This window comes from Papaver somniferum, unplaced genomic scaffold (genome assembly GCF_003573695.1).
Source record: "Papaver somniferum cultivar HN1 unplaced genomic scaffold, ASM357369v1 unplaced-scaffold_132, whole genome shotgun sequence".
In the NCBI taxonomy this organism is placed as follows: Eukaryota; Viridiplantae; Streptophyta; class Magnoliopsida; order Ranunculales; family Papaveraceae; genus Papaver; species Papaver somniferum.
Genome location: NW_020622381.1, coordinates 5075672 through 5096235, shown reverse-complemented (window position 1 = coordinate 5096235; position 20564 = coordinate 5075672). Strand labels below are relative to the sequence as shown.

Below are 20564 nucleotides of genomic sequence, written 5' to 3'. Positions count from 1 at the left end.
TAATGTCCACCCACAGAGCTTCTAGAATTGGTAAATGAGTGTAAAGTTCGGTGTTTTGAACATTACCCTTAGCTTGCTGGCAAACCATGTATTTCATAACGTATTTTTGTACATCACTCTTAATTGAAGGCCGAAAATAGCGTTCCTCTACAAGTGCAACAGTTTTGTCTCTGCCAAAAAGGTCACCAAGTCCACTTCCATGTAGTTCACGTATTAAATAAAGACGTAAAGAACCATTAGGAATGCAAAGACGATTACCTTTAAATAAAAAGCCATCTTGAATGAGAAAATCATCAACTCCATGACCCAAAGAACTGCATTGTTCCCAAAGTGACTTAAAGTCATCATCCTCTGCATATATCTCCTTGATATAATCAAAAGCAAAACTCTCATTTCGAATAGTTGCCAAAAGATGTCGCCTTCTACTCAGAGCATCTGCTACTTGATTAAGCTTTCCACTTTTATGTTTGACAGAAAAAGTGTACTTATTAATTGTGGATAACCACATATCATGCATACGGTTAACCTTAGATGAAGTTTGGAGATATTTCAAAGCATATATCAGTATTAATGACAAATTCTTGATGAACCAAATAAGTATGCCATTGTTTAAGAGCTTGTACAAGTGCAAGCAATTCCAATTCATATGTAGACCACTTTTTCTGGGTATCAGAATTATTTTCACTATGGTAAGCAACTGGATGTCCTTCTTGAGACAAAACTGCTCCAATTCCAACAATAGAAGCATCACAGTCAACTTGAAAAGGCTTGGAAAAGTCAGGCAGTGCAAGGATAAGAGCTGAACATAGTTTTTCTTTAAGAGCATTGAAACTTTTATCAGCTTCTTCAGTCCATATGAATTTTTCCTTCTTCAAACAATCAGTAAGAGGTGCAGCAATGGTGCTGAAATTTCTTACAAAACGCCTATAAAAAGAAGCCAATCCATGAAAACTTCTCACCTCTTTGATATAAATAGGAACAGGCCAATCCATAATTTCTTGAACTTTAGAAGGATCTACATGAATACCCGTAGAAGAGATTATATAATCCAAGAAGGTAACTTCAGAGGACATGAAAGTGCACTTCCTCAAATTCACAAATAAAGAATTGTCGAATAATACCTTGAACACCCGAGATAGATGATGTAATTGTAGAAGTGGTAGTAAAGTTATCGTTCACTCGGACGTGTAAAAATTGATTTTAGACTTTAAAAATAGAAAATACTAGAAAATATTGTCACAATTTATCGAGAGAACTGGGACTTGGGTTTCCACCATTAATCACAATCAATTGGTTCAAATAATGACTCAAAACACTTCTAGCTCTTTTATGGACTCTATTTCTTTGCCAAAGATAGATTTTGTAAGAGATTAATTGTAAATCATAAGTATGATGCATCAAAAGCTCTAAGTCTAAGCATACGTCATCAGACAAAATCACAACTAATTAATAAAAATCATAAATCAATTAAATCAATGCAAAAAGTCATGAAGAATCATTATAGTTACCAAGCAATTGTGAAACATGACTTCCTCCGTCGTCCCAGTCTTGGGGTTCAGCTCATCATGCTCAAAACACACTCATAGGATAGAAACATGACTCAAAAGGTGTTTTTATTGAGGAGAAATAATAATACAGAGAATCTGCAACACTTAACGGTCGTTACAGAAGTCACTGTTACAAATTATGAGACTGTTATAAGACTGTAGAAGAACGGAAGATATATAGTGTAGCAGTACTGCGACTGTCTGTCTGCGTCAATGTTCTCCGTCTCCTTCTTCTTAAACAGCAGTAGGGTACTTTCCTGTAAACCTGATTTCTCCGCCTCTGCAACCTCCCTAAGCCTCCGTATCGACCCCAAACTCTCGACAACCTCTTTCTGAGTATCTCACCAACTATTTATAGATCATAAGCCGATAAAACCTCCAAGAAATCTCTGATTTTATTCTCTTCCAAGTTCCGAGAATATTTCATTTTTATTTTCTTACGCGTTAGCAATTGCTCCAACTCTTCCAAAAACTGGTAGATACGAATCCTGGCAGCTGTATTTTCCATGTATACTGCAAAAAACCTCCTTAAATATTCAAATTATCCCGAAACAGAAACCCGAGATATCCTATACCCTGTTTTGTCGAGAACCAATGTAAGCCTTCTCCTGGTTCGATTCAAACTCTACTAACTCCCCTGTTTTGTAGTAACATGCTAATCCGAGTCATATCCATGAAAATATCCGGCATAATCCACGTAAATTTCCCACAACAAAAACCCGAGAATATCCACTTCCCCTGTTTATCGAGAATTCAATCATCAGGCCTTGTTTAATCGATTCAACCACCCGTACTCACTTTGTTCAGCCCTAATCAGTCAAGCCCAATCAAAAGCCGCAGTTAAGTTTCACCCAAACACGCCCAAAACCTAAATTAAAACTATGCCAGTCGTTGCAAAAATTTCCCGCCAAAACTCTATTTTTAAATGGTGAAGATGGCTGCCCCTTAACCAACTGTCGGGGTCCCTTTAGCACTGGGGTGCAAATAGTAATTGTGGGGTGCAAATAACGGTGGATCACCCCTTATCAACTGGATTCCCCTTATCCATTTGAGGGGTGTCTTTAGCAATTTTCTCCGGAGGTCCAAATGCCACTTTTTGAGCCAATTTCTCCGCACATGTTTATTTCTCCAAAAATACCTACAAAGACATAAAATACCAAAATAAGTACAAAAATGGGTACTAATAATGTAGGAAATCGAGATGAAAATAGACACATAAATGCGTCTATCAAATACCCCCAAACTTATTATTTGCAAGTCCCGAGCAAATCAAATCTACAAAATAAAATCCTAACTCACTGTCGCAGACATCGTCGGTTGCATTTAGCGTATGCAACAAGCCTTCAAACCCCTTGGTGGCCCTAGTGGCCGAGTTATAGTCTCGGGAGGGCTTACAAGAGATATACCCGCAAAACCTTTACTCCACAACTTAGCTATCTTCGCAGAACCTTGGAATAGCACTAAAGAACCTCCTTGGTTGGCATACTCTCATTGACTACAGGAGGAAGTACCTTGATGCGAAATTCCAATTGTTGTATACGAGTTTGCACTCAAGTATACTAAAATTCATATATAAATGACGGAGCTCTACTCAGATAGTCGCACTATGGACATCATAACCTGAGTCAACCAATCACATGGATAGATTAAGAAGATGGATATAGAAAAAGATAGATGGTTTTGATGTTAACTAAGGTGAACGGTGTTTCTCATATCTTTCTAAAGGCCACTGCCAAAATGAACCTATCCTCATGGACTGAGATACTAGTCTAACTAATATCAATACAACTGGCATATACAAGGGAACCAGTGGTCGATAATCCTAACTCTAGGTCAACACAACTGGCATATACAAGGGTACCAGTGGTCGACTTTATTGAATTTATTCCGGTTGGTCTGGTGGTCTGGTCTCAAATATTTTTTTCATAATAATTCTTTTTTCTTTTTTTTTTCTTTTTTTCATTTTCCATTTTTTTTTTGTTTTTTGGTGATATCTCAATCACTCTATTTCACCCTAGCAGTGGTAACAACTTGAATCGTAAGCCCCACCTAATCACTTAGAGAAACATATTTTAAAAAAAAAACAAAATAAAAACAGAAGTGAAAAGGACTCAACGAGATATGGAGAAACTACCATGTTACTTCTAACACCTGAGCTCTGTGCTTTTATGAATAGACTCTTTAGATGTTTCCATCTAATCAGATTGGTTCCTCAACTCCTACAACCAAGATGCTTCCATCCACTTAGATTGGTTAGTGCCATCCTTAATAAGCATAAATCTCTAGACTCTAGAGTTTATTTATTGCAACTAAAAAGTTTCTCCCATACCCCTAAACTTAAATCTAACATCGTCCTCAATGTTCTAAAGATAAAATTAAAAACATGAACAAGGAGAAACTGTTACCATTTGAAGCAAAAGAGTTAAGGAAAGTTATTACCGTATTGCATGAGCATGGGTTTACCTCCCAAGAAGTGCTAAGTTTAACGTCTTCAGCCAGACTAAGAAAGGATTAGTCACCTTATAAAATCATAAAGTAATAGCCGAAATATCTGTGGGTCATCAAAACCGAATAGAGCTATCACAAATAAAAGGAATCTGCAACCTGCCAAGAGAATAAACAAATAAAGCACACCCTTGTCTAGTTTCCTGTTTAAGACAACTACATCTAGTTGTGGTTCAGGTTCAGTTTCAATAACTGGGTCCAAATAAAATATTTTCATGGGTTGCATTTCCTCGTAGCTAAGATCCGATTCAGGTATTAGAGTCTGGAAAAACTCAAGTAAAAACTTAGAAGGACATAATAATAACCTAAATAACTGAGGATCCTTAAAGTCAATCAAATTTGACTTACATAGATGACCATAATTGAAGTGGTGGTTATTCTTAAACAAATGTGTCGATTCCAAAATCCTAAAGTACTTAGGTTTAGTCTCAAAACTTAATAATTGACACATCTGAAACATATACGTTCCCACAATTGGTTTGAAAAATATTTTGTGGGAAAACAAAGTCAATCTGGGTATCATATCCTGGGTAAACCACATCAACCAGAGGATGGGTTTCTAATAACTAAACTTCCTTATGGACATCACCAGGTTCAGGAAAACGTGTATGAAGATAATCTTGTAAAATGGTTGAGGCACATATGTCAAGTCCCAAGTGAGGGACCTTTCTAAGAGTTAAAGCACATGGAGAATGATAATCACCCCCAAACTTAGAGTTTTCAATATCTCTAGAAAGACTAGTCACAACTTTCCTAATTTCAAGGTCATCTGATTCCTGAAAAGGTCAATTGATTCTTCTAAGTCAGGTTCATCCTCACTCATCTCTACGAGTTTATTTTCTTTGTCTAAGACTAATGTTTTCTAAATCGCTAGACTTTAAAACAATATTCTCAGAAGAAACTCGTTCCTCTAAACCATTATTAGCTTCGTAATCAAAAGGAAATACTACATCGTCTAAAATGGGAGTATCTCTAGTCAAATCCTTGTCCTTTTGAATAGGTGAATAATTATTAAAATTATTTGGATTTGAACTGGAAATAATATTATCGTTATAAGCTCAATTGGGGTAACAAATTCCTGATCACTATGCCTATATGTGTCCGATTCTTCATCAACACTATCCTCATCATAATCATCATTATAATAACATGAAAATGGTCGAACCTCATCTACAAAAGTAGTGATACCAATTCTAACCTCTTCATCTTGATTATGCAAATAACTATCCTTATTTTCAAGGGTATTATTGGAAACACTATATTGGAAATTAAGATTATTTCGAGCAGTACTATTCTGGGCCTCTAACAAAATATTCTGAGTCGACTCACATGACTTCCTAATTGAATCTAGGAAAGAAATTTCACTCGTTGCATTACTTTCGTCCATAACTAAGTTATTCATTTCTGCTAACTTACGTGTCGAGTCAGCTACTCACGTGTTGACTCTAGTAGAGAGAAATTTTGCTCGTACGACCAGTTGGCGTGTGGATAGTGGTGGGCCCGGGAAAGCGTATAAAATTGAAGCGAAATAAAAACGCGGGCCTACAGTAATACCGCAAGTGCACGGTCGTCAGTTGTAGCTCGTGCAAGTACGGGTCGATCCACAGAGACTGGGGGTGTTTGGAGTTTCTAGCTATTTGGGCTCTAAATTGCTATTGGGCTTCTAATTGTGCTTTGGGCTTAGTGGGTTTTTGTAACAATGAAATGGTTTTGGGCTCAGTGGGCTTTTGGATTGACTGTGAACTTATGGGCTTTTGGTCTTTTGAATTGCACTGGGCCTTGGGCTTTGATTAAGTCCACAGTGGACTGGACCTTTGATTTTTGGAATGAACTGAGCCTTGGGCTCAGTTGGCTGGGCCTTTAGATTAGCTAGGTTTCTGAGCTATGAACTAGATTACACTGGGCTTTTGTAAAACAAGGTAATGAATGCAGTAACAAGAACAGGAGAAACAAATGAGAAGAAAGAGCAAATAGTGGCAGTGAAGCTGTGATATTTACAAAGCAATGAAGATGGTAGTGAAATAATGAGACAATGGATGATAAAACAATAAACACAAGAAAACAGATACAAATACAAAACACAAAACAGGTGACAGTGACAGTGGAGAGTGATAGTGAAGAAAAGCAAAGGAAATGGTGAAAATGGCAATGAAGATGGCAATGGAAATGAAGCAAAGAGAAAGAACCAAGGCCTAAGCCAAGGGCAATGGCAGGGGAGCAAAACTACATATACAAAACAGAGAAACAACACAACTAGGTTATGAATCCACCTTGTGACCTAGCCAGATAGTGTAGTTCTAGGTTGAATCCCTAATGGAACTAAGTGACAGTTAAGGCCAACTTAAGATCCTAAGCATACAAAAAGGGAATAGCAAGATAATCAGCTTGCTCAACTGATGTGCTCCTAGTATTGACTGTCTTTTGACAGTACAATCAATCACAAGCACTAGTGAGCACTGATTTCTCCCATTGCTCAATCAATTCAGTGCACTAAGGCTTCTAACCTAACATTCCACTACCTAACAGTCCACTAAAGCTTCATCTGAGCCTCAGCTAATGAGAACATGAGAGAACAGATGGAACAACACATGATTAACAGGAAAAACACAAAAATTGGAGAGACTGGCTAATCCAGTTCTCCCAAAACATCACATTAACAACAACATCAACAGGACAATAAAACAGGGAAAGGAATTAAACACATGAACATTACACAAAACCGAACATGAACATTACATAGTGAATACCAAGAAAACAACATATACAGAACATCAAAGTTCTGGACACTGGCTATTCCAGCATAAGCCTTTACATCACACCCACAATCATATTTATACCCAATTACAAGTTAGGGTTCTTCCCAAAAAATCCCTAAAATCAAACAGAAATTAGGTAAATTATTTCTACCTAATTTGACAGTACAAATCAGACCCATATCTTCTATAATGCTCCTCCATGCTTCTCCCTAACAGTAATTAGAGTTTACTCGAAAATCCCCAAATTAACTGAAATTAGGGTTTGGGTTTTTTTTCTTACCTTGATGTGACAAATCTCCTCAATTAGCATCGACCCATGTCTTCTCTGCTTCTCCTGGTGCCTTTCCCATACCTTGATTTCTTCTCTAGGTCACCTACTTCATCAACCTCTCACGCTTAGGGTTTCAGGGAAGAAACGTGAGAGATTGAGGGAATAGGGGGCTAGATAGTTAGGGGGTGATGATGGGTTGGTAGTTTAGGGATGATGTGAGACAGGTAGAGGTGGTGATGGAGTCAGAGCAGGTGGAGAAGGTGGTGGTGGTTCTGCAACTGTCGGGGTAGGGGAGAAAGAGGAGAAGTCGATGGAGAAGAAGGAGGGGGCGTTTGGTTAGGGTATAGGTATAGGATACTATTGTGTTGAGCAGGTGTAGAGGATTTTGATGTTTCGCGAAGATGGACCGTAGGATTATAGGATGATGGAATGATCCAAAGACGCGATGGAAATGGATGAGGGGAGACCGTTGGATGACGAGATACATCAAAACTGACGGCGAAGATCGAGGTTAGGTGTTGTAGTGTTAAGCGGAAGTATCGAGATTTGATGCGCAGGCAAAGAAGCGACCGTAGGATCTAAATGTGATCTAATCTGAAGGCTTGGAATTTAGGTACTATGGTGTTTTGCAGGGACTTCAGATTTTGATGAACGATGAAGAAGCGACCATTGGATGATGAGATGGATCCGATCTAACGGCTGAGAATGGAGGCGGGTATGGATATAGAAAATGGGTTTGGGTAAGGGTTTTGGGCATTGGGTATGCCAAGCCCATATCTTCTTTAAGAACAATTCTTCCTTCTTGAGCCCATTCCTAGCTTTTTGGACGTGCGCTCCATTCTTTGCGGCTTCCTTGCGTAATTTCTTCCGGCTTTTCACCACTCTTCAACTCTTTTCCGCTCCGCAAGTCATCCAGACTTTATTTATTACCTAAAAATGCAAAATTAAGTAAGAAAAATATTTATTCTTGAAAACAATGAAAATACAGAATATGAGATAAAATGTAGAATTACTGCACAAAAGATGAGTTAAATGCCAACAAAAAGGGATAAATATATACATTATTTGGCACTCATCAAATACCCCCAAACCTGAATTTTACTTGTCCTCAAGTAAAACAAAACTAAGGAAATCCTAACTATACCACTGTCGCTGGTCTCTCGAATGCATTTAGCGTATGCACTAAGCCTTTTAAACCACTAAGTGTCCCTAGTGGACGAGTTGAAGTCTCGTGAAGGTTTGCTTAGAACGTACCTACAAAGTTCTAGGTCAAAATATAAGCTCAGATTCCATCAAATGTGACATGTGCAAGTCAGTTAAGCTCACAGCAAAATGGAGATGTCAATCTAGCTATCGAAGGCACAATCCTAGCACTGATAACAAATAAGGACATGTGATAAGAGTGTAAAGTGTATCTACACATGTGTAAAGAAAGATCGGATGTTATGACTACTAATCACCAAGAGATAGTTTCTCAGGCTAAGAACCAAGGTCGAAATCTAGCTAGCTGTCCGGACTTTACGAGAATTGTGAATGAGTTGGAGGTGTTTCACAATTACTCGCGTTGTACATCAATGGAATACACCCTTCCTTGCTTATTACAATAAAACACAAAAGATGACTATTTACATGACTCTTATTTACATTGACTACTCTCTTTTATTTTTGGAACAAGAGAATGGAATTGATAAATACTTGATTTTTTTGTATTTTTCTGATATTTTTTTTTTCTGAATATATACATCGTTTTTTTTTTTTTTAATATTTTTTTTTTGATAAAGAAACACTTTTGATACATATACAAAAGGAAACAAAAGATTACATGACACTTTGCAAGAGGTAGCCCTTTTTGATGCACCCAGTTAAATTCGATGGTTGTCTTTCTTAATGTAACCTCCACCTTCTATCCCAACCAACCAAAGAACAAGCTAGTCAAGTTTCGTTCAGTATTCTAAAGTGATTGGCAATCGTGACTTCCTATCAAACACCTTGAAGATCGAGGCTATACATGTATTGGTAGATCGTGCGCGTGCAAATTTCTTATCACTATGTGAATTGTGCTAGAATCAGGGTGCCTAAATATCTAGACTAAGACTCCTAATAATTACATATTTGCACAAGAGTCAACATTTCAAGGTAAATGAGCTCCATTTTTATGTTTTTTTCAATTTTCAATTTTTTATTTTCATTTTTCATTTTTCAAAAAGAAGGAGTTCTTGTTTTCAATTATGGCATATTATCAAAGTATCTACTTTTCACCCCCAAACCTAAACTAAACATTGTCCTCAATGTTTTAAAATATGAACAAAATTATAATACAACATATGAAGAGGATCATGTTGAGTAGAGAAAAAGGAAAGAGAATACCCGATTTCGGCGAAAGCAATATTAGAACTCCGTTATTCAAGGAAAGAATCCAACATATGTCAGCCGAGATCATATTGGATTAGAAAAATATATACAAAAGGAACAAAAAGGTTTTTAAGAAATTTTATCTACTGGATTATATACAAAAATTCACCATACACTAACAATCTAAAGAGTTGAGGATCAACCCAAAAGACAAAGTGTAGAGGTTTCAACAGCTTCACACAATAATAATATGATAGGCATGCAAGTGAAGCTGTGAAACAAAATGAGCTACCCCCAAACCTGGATTTTTCAACGGATAAAATTTTGGAAACAAAATCTCGCAGTTTTGGGGGTTCATCATGCACAAGGTCTAGCTCGAAATGAACTTTGCTAGGGACGGGAAAACATGCTAATTCCAACTGTGGTTCCTCAGATGTATTATACTTAGAAGCAAAATAGTCCAAGAGGACTTTGGAAGCACACAGTTCCAAACCTAGATTAGGGACTCTCAGAAAAGTCGGTTTGATAATATGGATACAAACCAAATCTAGGTTGGGTGGAAGGCCATCAGATTGTGACTTATGTAGGACGATAGGCACATCATTATTAATCACATCAACATCTCCTAAGTCTTCTACACGTGTCACAACATGCTCACAATCATCAAACAAATTGGCAAGATCACAATCAGAGTCATCAACATCATCAACAAATTTATTCTCATGCATCGGCAAATCAGGAGAAATATCACAATGTGACCTAGGTAGAGAATCAGACACATCAGAAGTTTGTCCATATGCAAGTTCTCTAAGGGATTTGTTGTATTCCCCAACTGTAGAAAAAGATCTAGACATGATTGGGCTCAAAGGCTAAGTAAAGAGTTTACAAAGCTCAAAATTTGGTTTTTAAAGGGTTTGGATTTTTTGGGAAAGGGTTTTGAAAAGAAAATTTGGTTTTGCTTGGGATAAAATTTTGGTTTTTAAAGAGGGAGAAAAAATTTTGGTTTTTGAAATTAGGAGCAATTTTTTTTTTTTATTTATTTATTTTAAAAGAAAATAAAATTTGGTTTTTGAATGGGAGCAAGCCCACTGTTGGTTTTGTGTTTGCTTTGGCTCAGCTGGTTTGAAAACGTTTGGTGAAACTGAGTCCAAAATCTCGGCCTAGAATTTGGGTACTCGGCCCACTAACGAGTTAACCTAGCGTGATCGGTAACAAGCTCAGCTGGGTTTAAAAACCCAGAATACAAAATACCAGTCCAAATTAAACAAGCTCACAAAAATTAAATACAAGCCCACAAATTAAACAAACAAGCCCACAAAAATTAATTACAAACCCAACAGAAAATAAAAAGCCCAAAAATTGGCTTTAATATTACAAGCCCACAATTAAAAATTGGAAGCCCACAATTCGGGTTCTCTTAAATGGGTTACCTTTTAAGCACAGCCCAGCTGCTCTGATATTGTTGCAAAAACCCAGTTGGGTTTTGGTTCTTTTCCTTGGTGGCGTCCCAGCAGAGGAAAAACTGGTTCAGAACAGCAGGTCCAACAGCAAATGAAGTGAAACAGATGAAGATGCAAATGCTATGCAGTGAAATGCAAAAATAGCTAATAAAACTACTAGAAAAAACAACCCGAGTCCCCGGCAATGGCGCCAAAAACTTGGTGGGCCCGTGAAAGCGTATAAAATTGAAGCGAAATAAAAACGCGGGCCTACAGTAATACCGCAAGTGCACGGTCGTCAGTTGTAGCTCGTGCAAGTACGGGTCGATCCACAGAGACTGGGGGTGTTTGGAGTTTCTAGCTATTTGGGCTCTAAATTGCTATTGGGCTTCTAATTGTGCTTTGGGCTTAGTGGGTTTTTGTAACAATGAGATGGTTTTGGGCTCAGTGGGCTTTTGGATTGACTGTGAACTTATGGGCTTTTGGTCTTTTGAATTGCACTGGGCCTTGGGCTTTGATTAAGTCCACAGTGGACTGGACCTTTGATTTTTGGAATGAACTGAGCCTTGGGCTCAGTTGGCTGGGCCTTTAGATTAGCTAGGCTTCTGAGCTATGAACTAGATTACACTGGGCTTTTGTAAAACAATATAATGAAGGCAGTAACAAGAACAGGAGAAACAAATGAGAAGAAATAGCAAATAGTGGCAGTGAAGCTGTGATATTTACAAAGCAATGAAGATGGTAGTGAAATAATGAGACAATGGATGATAAAACAATAAACACAAGAAAACAGATACAAATACAAAACACAAAACAGGTGACAGTGACAGTGGAGAGTGATAGTGAAGAAAAGCAAAGGAAATGGTGAAAATGGCAGTGAAGATGGCAATGGAAATGAAGCAAAGAGAAAGAACCAAGGCCTAAGCCAAGGGCAATGGCAGGGGAGCAAAACTACATATACAAAACAGAGAAACAACACAACTAGGTTATGAATCCACCTTGTGACCTAGCCAGATAGTGTAGTTCTAGGTTGAATCCCTAATGGAACTAAGTGACAGTTAAGGCCAACTTAAGATCCTAAGCATACAAAAAGGGAATAGCAAGATAATCAGCTTGCTCAACTGATGTGCTCCTAGTATTGACTGTCTTTTGACAGTACAATCAATCACAAGCACTAGTGAGCACTGATTTCTCCCATTGCTCAATCAATTCAGTGCACTAAGGCTTCTAACCTAACATTCCACTACCTAACAGTCCACTAAAGCTTCATCTGAGCCTCAGCTAATGAGAACATGAGAGAACAGATGGAACAACACATGATTAACAGGAACAACACAAAAATTGGAGAGACTGGCTAATCCAGTTCTCCCAAAACATCACATTAACAACAACATCAACAGGACAATAAAACAGGGAAAGGAATTAAACACATGAACATTACACAAAACCGAACATGAACATTACACAGTGAATACCAAGAAAACAACATATACAGAACATCAAAGTTCTGGACACTGGCTATTCCAGCATAAGCCTTTACATCACACCCACAGTCATATTTATACCCAATTACAAGTTAGGGTTCTTCCCAAAAAATCCCTAAAATCAAAAGAAATTAGGTAAATTATTTCTACCTAATTTGACAGTACAAATCATACCCATATCTTCTATAATGCTCCTCCATGCTTCTCCCTAACAGTAATTAGAGTTTACTCGAAAATCCCCAAATTAACTGAAATTAGGGTTTGGGTTTTTTTTCTTACCTTAGATGTGACAAATCTCCTCAATTAGCATCGACCCATGTCTTCTCTGCTTCTCCTGGTGCCTTTCCCATACCTTGATTTCTTCTCTAGGTCACCTACTTCATCAACCTCTCACGCTTAGGGTTTCAGGGAAGAAACGTGAGAGATTGAGGGAATAGGGGGCTAGATAGTTAGGGGGTGATGATGGGTTGGTAGTTTAGGGATGATGTGAGACAGGTAGAGGTGGTGGCGTGGCAGTGGAGTGGGTAGTGGTGATGATGGAGAAGGTGGTTCTGTTGCAGAGAGGGGGGGGGAAGAGAAGAAGTCGATGGAGAAGAAGGAGGGGGCGTTTGGTTAGGGTATAGGTATAGGATACTAGTGTGTTGAGCAGGTGTAGAGGATTTTGATGTTTCGCGAAGCTGGACCGTAGGATTATAGGATGATGGAATGATCCAACGGCGCGATGGAAATGGATGAGGGGAGACCGTTGGATGACGAGATACATCAAAACTGACGGCGAAGATCGAGGTTAGGTGTTTAGTGTTAAGCGGAAGTATCGAGATTTGATGAGCAGGCAAAGAAGCGACCGTAGGATCTAAATGTGATCTAATCTGAAGGCTTGGAATTTAGGTACTATGGTGTTTTGCAGGGACTTCAGATTTTGATGAACGATGAAGAAGCGACCATTGGATGATGAGATGGATCCGATCTCACGGCTGAGAATGGAGGCGGGTATGGATATAGAAAATGGTTTTGGGTAAGGGTTTTGGGCCTTGGGTATGCCAAGCCCATATATTCTTTAAGAACAATTCTTCCTTCTTGAGCCCATTCCTAACTTTTTGGTCTTGTGCGCACCATTCTTTGCGGCTTCCTTGCGTAATTTCTTCCGGCTTTTCACCACTCTTCAGCTCTTTTCCGCTCCGCAAGTCATCCAGACTTTATTTATTACCTAAAAATATAAAATTAAGTAAGAAAAATATTTATTCTTGAAAACAATGAAAATACAGAATATGGGATAAAATGTAGAATTAATGCACAAAAGATGAGTTAAATGCCAACAAAAAGGGATAAATATATACAATATTTGGCACTCATCAGATAGTAATTGGGCTCACCATGGTATAGACCATAACCTTCAAAAGTTTAATGTTCCCAACCACTATTCACACTGTGGTCAAAGTAATGTCCATTTTGAAAATCAGTCGGATATTCGTTGTGTTGCTATTGTAATACCAGTTTGACATTCTATTGCAGGGGTGTGAGTTGTCACACAAAATAAAACCCACAGACAGGGGATTCATGTGTGGATAGAGTCTTACCTCCCGTACCAGACGGGCGATGAACCGTTGAAGTCGATTCAGGCCACCGACTCCTATGTCAGTGTACGAACCTGAGGGGTCGAGACAGTGTCGTAACTGTCGTCCTTCCCTGCAAACAGTTTTATTTAATTTTTAACCCTTCCTTATGGTTTAAAATAAAAAAGTCCAAAAAGTGTCCAAAAATAAAAAGAAAAATTACAACAATGAAACGCTATTTACAGTTTCTAAAAATAAAGAGAAATAAAGTCCAAATAATATAAATATATACAAAATCTTCTCCACTCCTTGGACTCCTCTTTTCTTTCCTTCTTTGGTGATGCTTTCCTTTTATAGCACTTTTTCTTTCCTTGTAGCTTCGCTCAAAATCTGAAAAGAATCAAAAAATACCAAAGGCGTAAAAGAGAACAAAAAATAATAAAAATAAACTTAAACAAATCTAAATACAAGTCCGCGTCGGCGGCGCCAAAAATTGATGTAATTGTAGAAGTGGTAGTAAAGTTATCTTTCACTCGGACGTGTAAAGATTGATTTTAGACTTTAAAAATAGAAAATACTAGAAAATATTGTCACAATTTATCGAGAGAACTGGGACTTGGGTTTCCACCATTAATCACAATCAATTGGTTCAAATAATGACTCAAAACACTTCTAACTCTTTTATGGACTCTATTTCTTTTCCAAAGATAGATTTTGTAAAAGATTAATTGTAAATCATGAGTATGACGCATCAAAAGCTCTAAGTATAAGCATACGTCATCAGACAAAATCACAACTAATTAATAAAAATCATAAATCAATTAAATCAATGCAAAAAGTCATGAAGAATCATTACAGTTACCAAGCAATTGTGAAACATGGCTTCCTCCGTCGTCCCAGTCTTGGGGTTTAGCTCATCATGCTCAAAACACACTCATAGGATAGAAACATGGCTCAAAAGGTGTTTTTATTGAGGAGAAATAATAATACATAGAATCTACAACACTTAATGGTCGTTACGGAAGTCATTGTTACAAATTATAAGACTGTAGAAGAACGGCAATAGTTCTTCGTCTCCTTCTTCTTCAGCAGCAATAGGGTACTTTCCTGTAACCCTGATTTCTCCGCCTCTGCAGCCTCCCTAAGCCTCTGTATCGACCCCAAACTCTCGAAAACTCTTTCTGAGTATCTCATCAACTATTTATAGACCATAACCTGATAAAACCTCCAAGAAATATCTGATTTTCTTCTCTTCCAAGTTCCGAGAATATTTCCATTTTTGTTTGCTTACGCGTTAGCAATTGCTCCAACTCTTCCCAAAACTGGTAGACACGAATCCTGGCAGGTGTATCTTCCATGTATACTGCAAACAACTTCCTTAACTATTCAAATTATCCCGAAACAGAAACCCGAGATATCCTATACCCTGTTTTGTCGAGAACCAATGTTAACCTTCGCCTGGCTCGATTCAAACTCTACTAACGCCCCTGTTTTGTAGCAACAGGCTAATCCGAGTTATATCCATGAAAATATCCGGCATAATCCACGTAACTTTCCAACAGCAAAAACCCGAGAATATCCACTTCCCCTGTTTATCGAGAATCTAATCATCAGGCCTTGTTTAATCGATTCAACCACCCGTATTCACTCTGTTCAGCCATAATCAGTCAATCCCAATCAAAATCCGCAGTTAAGTTTCATCCAAACACGCCCAAAACCTAAATTAAAACTATACCAGTCGCTGCAAAAGTTTCCCGCCAAAACTCTATTTTTAAATGGTGAAGATGGCTGCCCCTTAACCAACTGTCGGGGTCCCTTTAGCACTGGGGTGCAAATAGTAATTGTGGGGTGAAAATAAAGGTGGATCACCCCTTATCAACTGGATGCCCCTTATCCATTTGAGAGGTGTCTTTAGCAATTTTCTCCGATGGTCCAAATGCCACTTTTCGATCCAATTTCTCCGCACATGTTTATTTCTCCAAAAATACTTACAAAGACATAAAATACCAAAATAAGTACAAAAATAGGTACTAACAATATAGGAAATCGAGATTAAAATAGACACATAAATGCGTCTATCAATAGATGACTGATATCTTCCTTCGCACTTCTACTAAAGATCAAGATATCATCAAAATATATAATGACAAACTTACTCAGAAAAGGTTGCAAAACCTGATTCATGAGCCTCATAAAGGTGTTAGGAGCATTAGACATGCCAAAAGGAATAACTAGCCATTCATATAACCCCTCTCTTGTTTTGAAAGCAGTTTCCCATTCATCTCCCACTCTTATTCTAATTTGATGATATCCACTCCGAAGATCAAGTTTAGTGAAAATAATAGACCCATCTAAAAGATCAATCATATCCTCAATACGAGGAATAGGAAATCTATACGGAATGGTGATACGGTTCAAAGCTCTGCAATCTATACACATTCTCCATCCATTATCCTTTTTAGGCACCAGAAAAGCAGGACAAGCACAAGGGCTATTAATAGGTCTAATTAACCCCTTAGTCAATAAATCATTCACTTGACCCTGTAATATTTCATGTTCAGTTGGACTCAACAGATAATGATCTTGATTAGGTAAATAAGCTCCAGGTATAAGATCAATGCAATGTTGAACGTCTCGAAAAGGTGGTAAACTCACAGGTAATTCATCAGGAAATAATGCATTAAATTTAGATAATAAAGGTTGTACCTGAGTAGGAATTGTTACCATAGTTTTGGTGTCTTCATGAGAACTCAAAGTGTGAGATGAGTTTAAGGAGCGAGAGATAGTAGCCACCAATGCAGTAGTCTTGCAATCACTACGTTCTTGAATCACTGAAGAAGACTTGGAAGGAAATAAAGTCACTGTTTTACCATATTTGTAAAAGGTATAAGTATTCTCAAAACATTTATGAACTTCTCTAACGTCATACTGCCATGGTCTTCCAAGTAGGAGATGTGTTGCAGTCATATCGATAACATCACATAGCACAGATTCTTCATACCCAACAAAAGAAAACTTAATAACACACCGATGAGTAATTCTCTGTGTAGAGGAACTATTCACCCAACCTACAGAATAAGGAGTAGGATGTGGTGTAGTTGGTAATCCCATTTTCTCTACAACAACAAATGCAATGTAATTGTCGACACTGCCACTGTCAATGATCATATCACAGACTTTGCCACCAATAAAGCACTTGGTTTTGAAAATATTATGTCTTTGAGAATAACATGGTTCAGTAAGCATGAGTGGTCGAATCATTCCAACAAAGTGTTCACCATAAGTCTCATGTAATTCAATGTTTTCATCTTCTTCACCTTCTTCATCATCAAAAACTTCAACATCCTTTAATTCAGTATGTACTTGATTATCTCCAATGAAACCATTATATCGACGACAGTCAGAGGAATAATGACCTGGTTGATTGCATTTATTTCATTTATCTCCACGAAATTCCGAATAAATATTAGTTGGCTTATTTGGAGGAGAAAACTAATTCTACATCCTATTAGAAAATCTGACACTTGTTGGTTTAGGTTGATGTTGCTGAATGGATTGATGCTCAATAGGAGATGGTAAGATAGGTGAAGTATTGGAAGTAGAAGTTGGTTGAGAAAAAGAAAAGCTCACTGGTTGTTGTTGTGAACCAGAACTGAATTCTTGTGGATCAACAACCATTGTTGATCCCCTTTCACCTTGGCGTAATAAGAATTTAATGGTCTGGAAGCTTTATAAAAATGTGGATAACGAGCTTGTCATGGATTTGTTTGTCTGGAAGAATTTATTACACGCCTTTCAATCTTAATAGCTTGTTGAATATCTTCAACCATTGTAAATACGGATTGTGTCATTCCCTGTTGGATTAGGGTGTTCGATCCATCTATAAAACGTACAACCAACTGTTCCTCAGTTTCATTCAATCTGTGCGAGCAATTAATGCATAGAACTCAGCGGCATATTCTTCTACTAGTTTATTTCCTTGTCGATAGTTTTAAAGTTTGAGAAACAGCTGTTGTTTAAAATCTTGTGGTAAAAACTTAGCTCTTAATAAGTCTCGTATTCTCTTCCAAGTTCGTATAGGAGGTTTGTGATACTTACGTCGATCATCACAGAGAGTTTCCCACCAAGCTACAGCTCCAGCTTTAAGTTTATATGCTACTAGTTTCACCTTAGAAGAATCACGGACTTCCATAAAAGTGAAAAATGATTCTACTTCATATAACCAATCCAGCAAATCCTTAATATGTAACCCACCATTAAATTTAGGTATGTCAGCCTTTAATTTATATTCTGGAAGGTTTCCATAAGGATTCATATTAGACGTTAATCGTTTTTCTTCTATCCATTGTTATTCTTGGATGTATTCGTTTTTTCTTCTCATCACTGTTGATAGTTACTGTTGCAAAGTTTTGTGAATATAACCTTCTAATGGTTCTGTGTGTTGAATGACATGTGAAACATTCCCAGGAATAGACGTATTTTGAACAAAGGAAGGTTTAACTTTTGTTGTTGCATCAACTTCTTTATCCTTTGTTTTCGTTTCTCCATTTGTATCATCGACTAAATCAGGTATGTCTTCCTTTTCTAAACCAGTGTGTTTCAATAATTTTTTTACATAATCTCCTTGCAAAACTAACCTATTTTCTATAGTTTCAAGATTCTTTTCCAAACTACCAGTAAGAGTCTTGACGTTTGTTTCATGGGTTTCAAATTTGGTAGTAAGTTCAGACATGGAAGTTTTAAAGAGTACCTTTAGTTCTTCAATAGCTTTTGTAAAAGTTGCATCTGTCATTGTTGTCTGAAGAATTTATATGCATGTAGAAGTTATGTGGAAGCTGTGTAAGGATCTGTTTCTAGATAAAAACTAAAAACGCTGTATCTGATACCAACTAGTGTAGTACGTGCAAGAGAAGAAGGCAATACGGAGATTGCAGGTGATGAGAAGGGAAAAAAAGGATGAGAAAATAGAAGAACAATAGGGTTTGGAGATGAGAATGATAGAAAGCTCTGAAAAGAGTTGTTTTGAATAATCTTGATAATAATAATGTGTGTTACAAGAACGTAATAAGCATGTTTATATATGCATGACAAGAACCTAAAAATAGTAAAACTCTAAAAGAAGAAATAAGGAAACTCTAAAAGAAGAAGTTATATACTTGATAGACAAGTAAACCAAAGTAGATGATATGAATCAACTGTGAAAGTTGACACAGCGTAAAGGGATCAACTGTGAAAGTTGATATAGCATAAAGGGATCAACTGTCATTGTTGATACAGACCAATTGGATCAACTGGAACAGTTGATACATTGAAAACAGGTAGATGTCCTACATCAGATAGGCATGGGTCTAATTAGATTGTTGGATCGATCATAGACCAATATAGACCAATATATATATATATGGATGATGGTCTAAGTGGCATGAAGAGGATTCACCAAATGGATTGCAGGGGTTAATTAAATGGTGCACGGAGGACCAATTAATGATTAAGTAGGAACCAACACATTTGTGACAAAAGGACAAACTATGAGACCGCCATGGTGATGTACGGACCACCATGGTGATTTCGGGCAATTCCTGAGTGTTTTGATATTTTTGGTGGTCCTTCAAGCATTATTTTGGTATTCCTAGAAGAGTTTGATCTTGACTAAAACATTTAATTTTTCTTCGAAAACAACAGTAAAATTTTTCTTTAAAGACCAATATTTGGAAATATTAAATTTATAATATTTTAATACATATTGTAAAAGCCTAATGGTAACAGGACTAATGTTATTTTTTATGCTAGCTATTTAGGAGCTCTTTGAGCTTTTTAATTTTTTATGCAGTTATTTCTTTAAACCTCTTTGGTTTATGGGGGTGGGGGGCCTTGAGCCCCCTTTTCTAATTCTTTTTATTATGTTTTTTTTGCTTTAATAAGCTATTGGACTTAGCAAAAAAGAAAAAGGTAACATGACCATTTGCTTTCTAAACCATATGATCTATGAAGCAAGATTTGATAAGATATTGGAAAATCAAAGAGATTGATTTAAAGAGGAAGTCCTTGATAAAGGAAATAATAAAATAAGAAATAAAAGGAATGTGAGGGGGACTTGTCAAAATCGGCAGCATGGCCGGACGGCTGGACGTGCGGGACCCACTCATGCGTTTCCGTTATATTACTATTATTATTTGATATCTTTTCCTCTTTTGATCAGCATTCCATATCCTTTTTAATTCATATTTTGGTAAGTTCTTCATAGCATTGTTGTTAAGTACACCCACACCATTTTTTTCGGGACTAATTGGTAGTAGCCCATATGCCCAAAAAGCAAATATTCATTACTAAATAATAAAATTCAACTGAGAAAAACTAACGAATTGAATTAATAAGATATTTTGGGTAAAGTGAAATATATTCTGGGAATACAGTTGATGAATATAGCAATTAAATTTATTTACAAAGGCGCTCTATTCTAATAAACAATCTATCTAGGAGCATTATGTTTATTCAATAGCAAGGTACATGATGGCAGTAGTACCGTAACAGTTATAAATATTTATTCTGCATAGTCAGGGAACATCTGGAGGGGAATTGCTACCAGCACCAGCGATATCCTAAAGACATTATTGCTCTATACTATTGTCCAATCAATCTAGAAGCTTTCCAATCATT

The 20564-nt window shown here is 37.2% G+C and overlaps 1 protein-coding gene across 1 annotated transcript; it reads right to left on the bottom strand.

Annotated features, from left to right (window-relative positions):
• Window positions 1–527: 527 nt before the first annotated feature.
• Window positions 528–18699, bottom strand: LOC113332781. Its single transcript, XM_026579295.1, has 4 exons — window positions 18330–18699; window positions 18006–18197; window positions 16064–17323; window positions 528–1015 (listed from the first exon to the last, which is right to left on the bottom strand). Exons 1-4 carry the CDS (start codon window positions 18697–18699, stop codon window positions 528–530), a joined length of 2310 nt encoding a protein of 769 aa, XP_026435080.1.
• Window positions 18700–20564: the final 1865 nt, after the last annotated feature.